This window comes from Chaetura pelagica, unplaced genomic scaffold (assembly GCF_000747805.2).
Source record: "Chaetura pelagica isolate M959 unplaced genomic scaffold, ChaPel_1.0 scaffold401, whole genome shotgun sequence".
Lineage (NCBI taxonomy): Eukaryota > Metazoa > Chordata > Aves > Apodiformes > Apodidae > Chaetura > Chaetura pelagica.
Window position 1 is genome coordinate 1,206,289 of NW_009952259.1, and position 641 is coordinate 1,206,929.

The 641-nt window shown below is 57.4% G+C and overlaps 1 protein-coding gene across 1 annotated transcript in view; it reads right to left on the minus strand.

Moving 5' to 3' along the window:
- The window catches only part of FGF3 (fibroblast growth factor 3), a 6,413-nt gene extending 6,185 nt beyond the window's left edge, over positions 1 to 228 (minus strand). Inside the window, 1 exon segment of the mRNA XM_010007443.1 lies at positions 1 to 228. Within this exon segment, the coding sequence (XP_010005745.1) occupies positions 1 to 228 (228 nt within the window).
- Positions 229 to 641: the final 413 nt, after the last annotated feature.

The window sequence follows — 641 nt, forward strand, 5'->3', positions numbered from 1 at the left end:
GATCTTGCCGTTGGGGTGGATCTGGAGGTGGTACTTGGTGGCACAGTAGAGCTTCCTGCGCCTGGGCGCTCCCCCCAGGTGCTCGTAGACGCCGCCGCGACCCCCCGCATCCCGGCGCGGCCGGGGGTCCCTCGGGGAGGCACCGACGGCCCCGGGCACCCCCTCGGCCCGCCCCGGGTACCACGGCTCCTGCAACAAACTCAGGAACAGGATCCAAATTATACCCATTGTGGCATGATGGCCGCAGCGCTTAGTCTGCTGGGGAGGTGGAGGCTTGGAGCGAATGACACCAGGGGTCCCATTAAAGCCGTCTTGCTAGCAGCTCTCCAAAGTTGCAGAGCACACACTGATTCGAGCCGTGAAGCATTGGCAAGTTTTTATCAGCCTCGATCTGCCCCTTTTATCTGTCTCAGATTTACTTAAATCAATAGACATCAGCAAAGGCCACCGAAGAGTCCCAGCTGTTTGTATTAGATGGAGCTGCTCTGCTCAGCCTTCTCCTTGGGTTTCCAGATAGACAGACGGCACGCAGGAGAGACAGAGAGGCAGGAGAGAGAGGGAGAGAGAGAGAGAGAGACACCCACTGAATTTCGGCAAGAGGCTGTGGGGAAAAAATAGTTGATCGATGGAGCATAGAAATA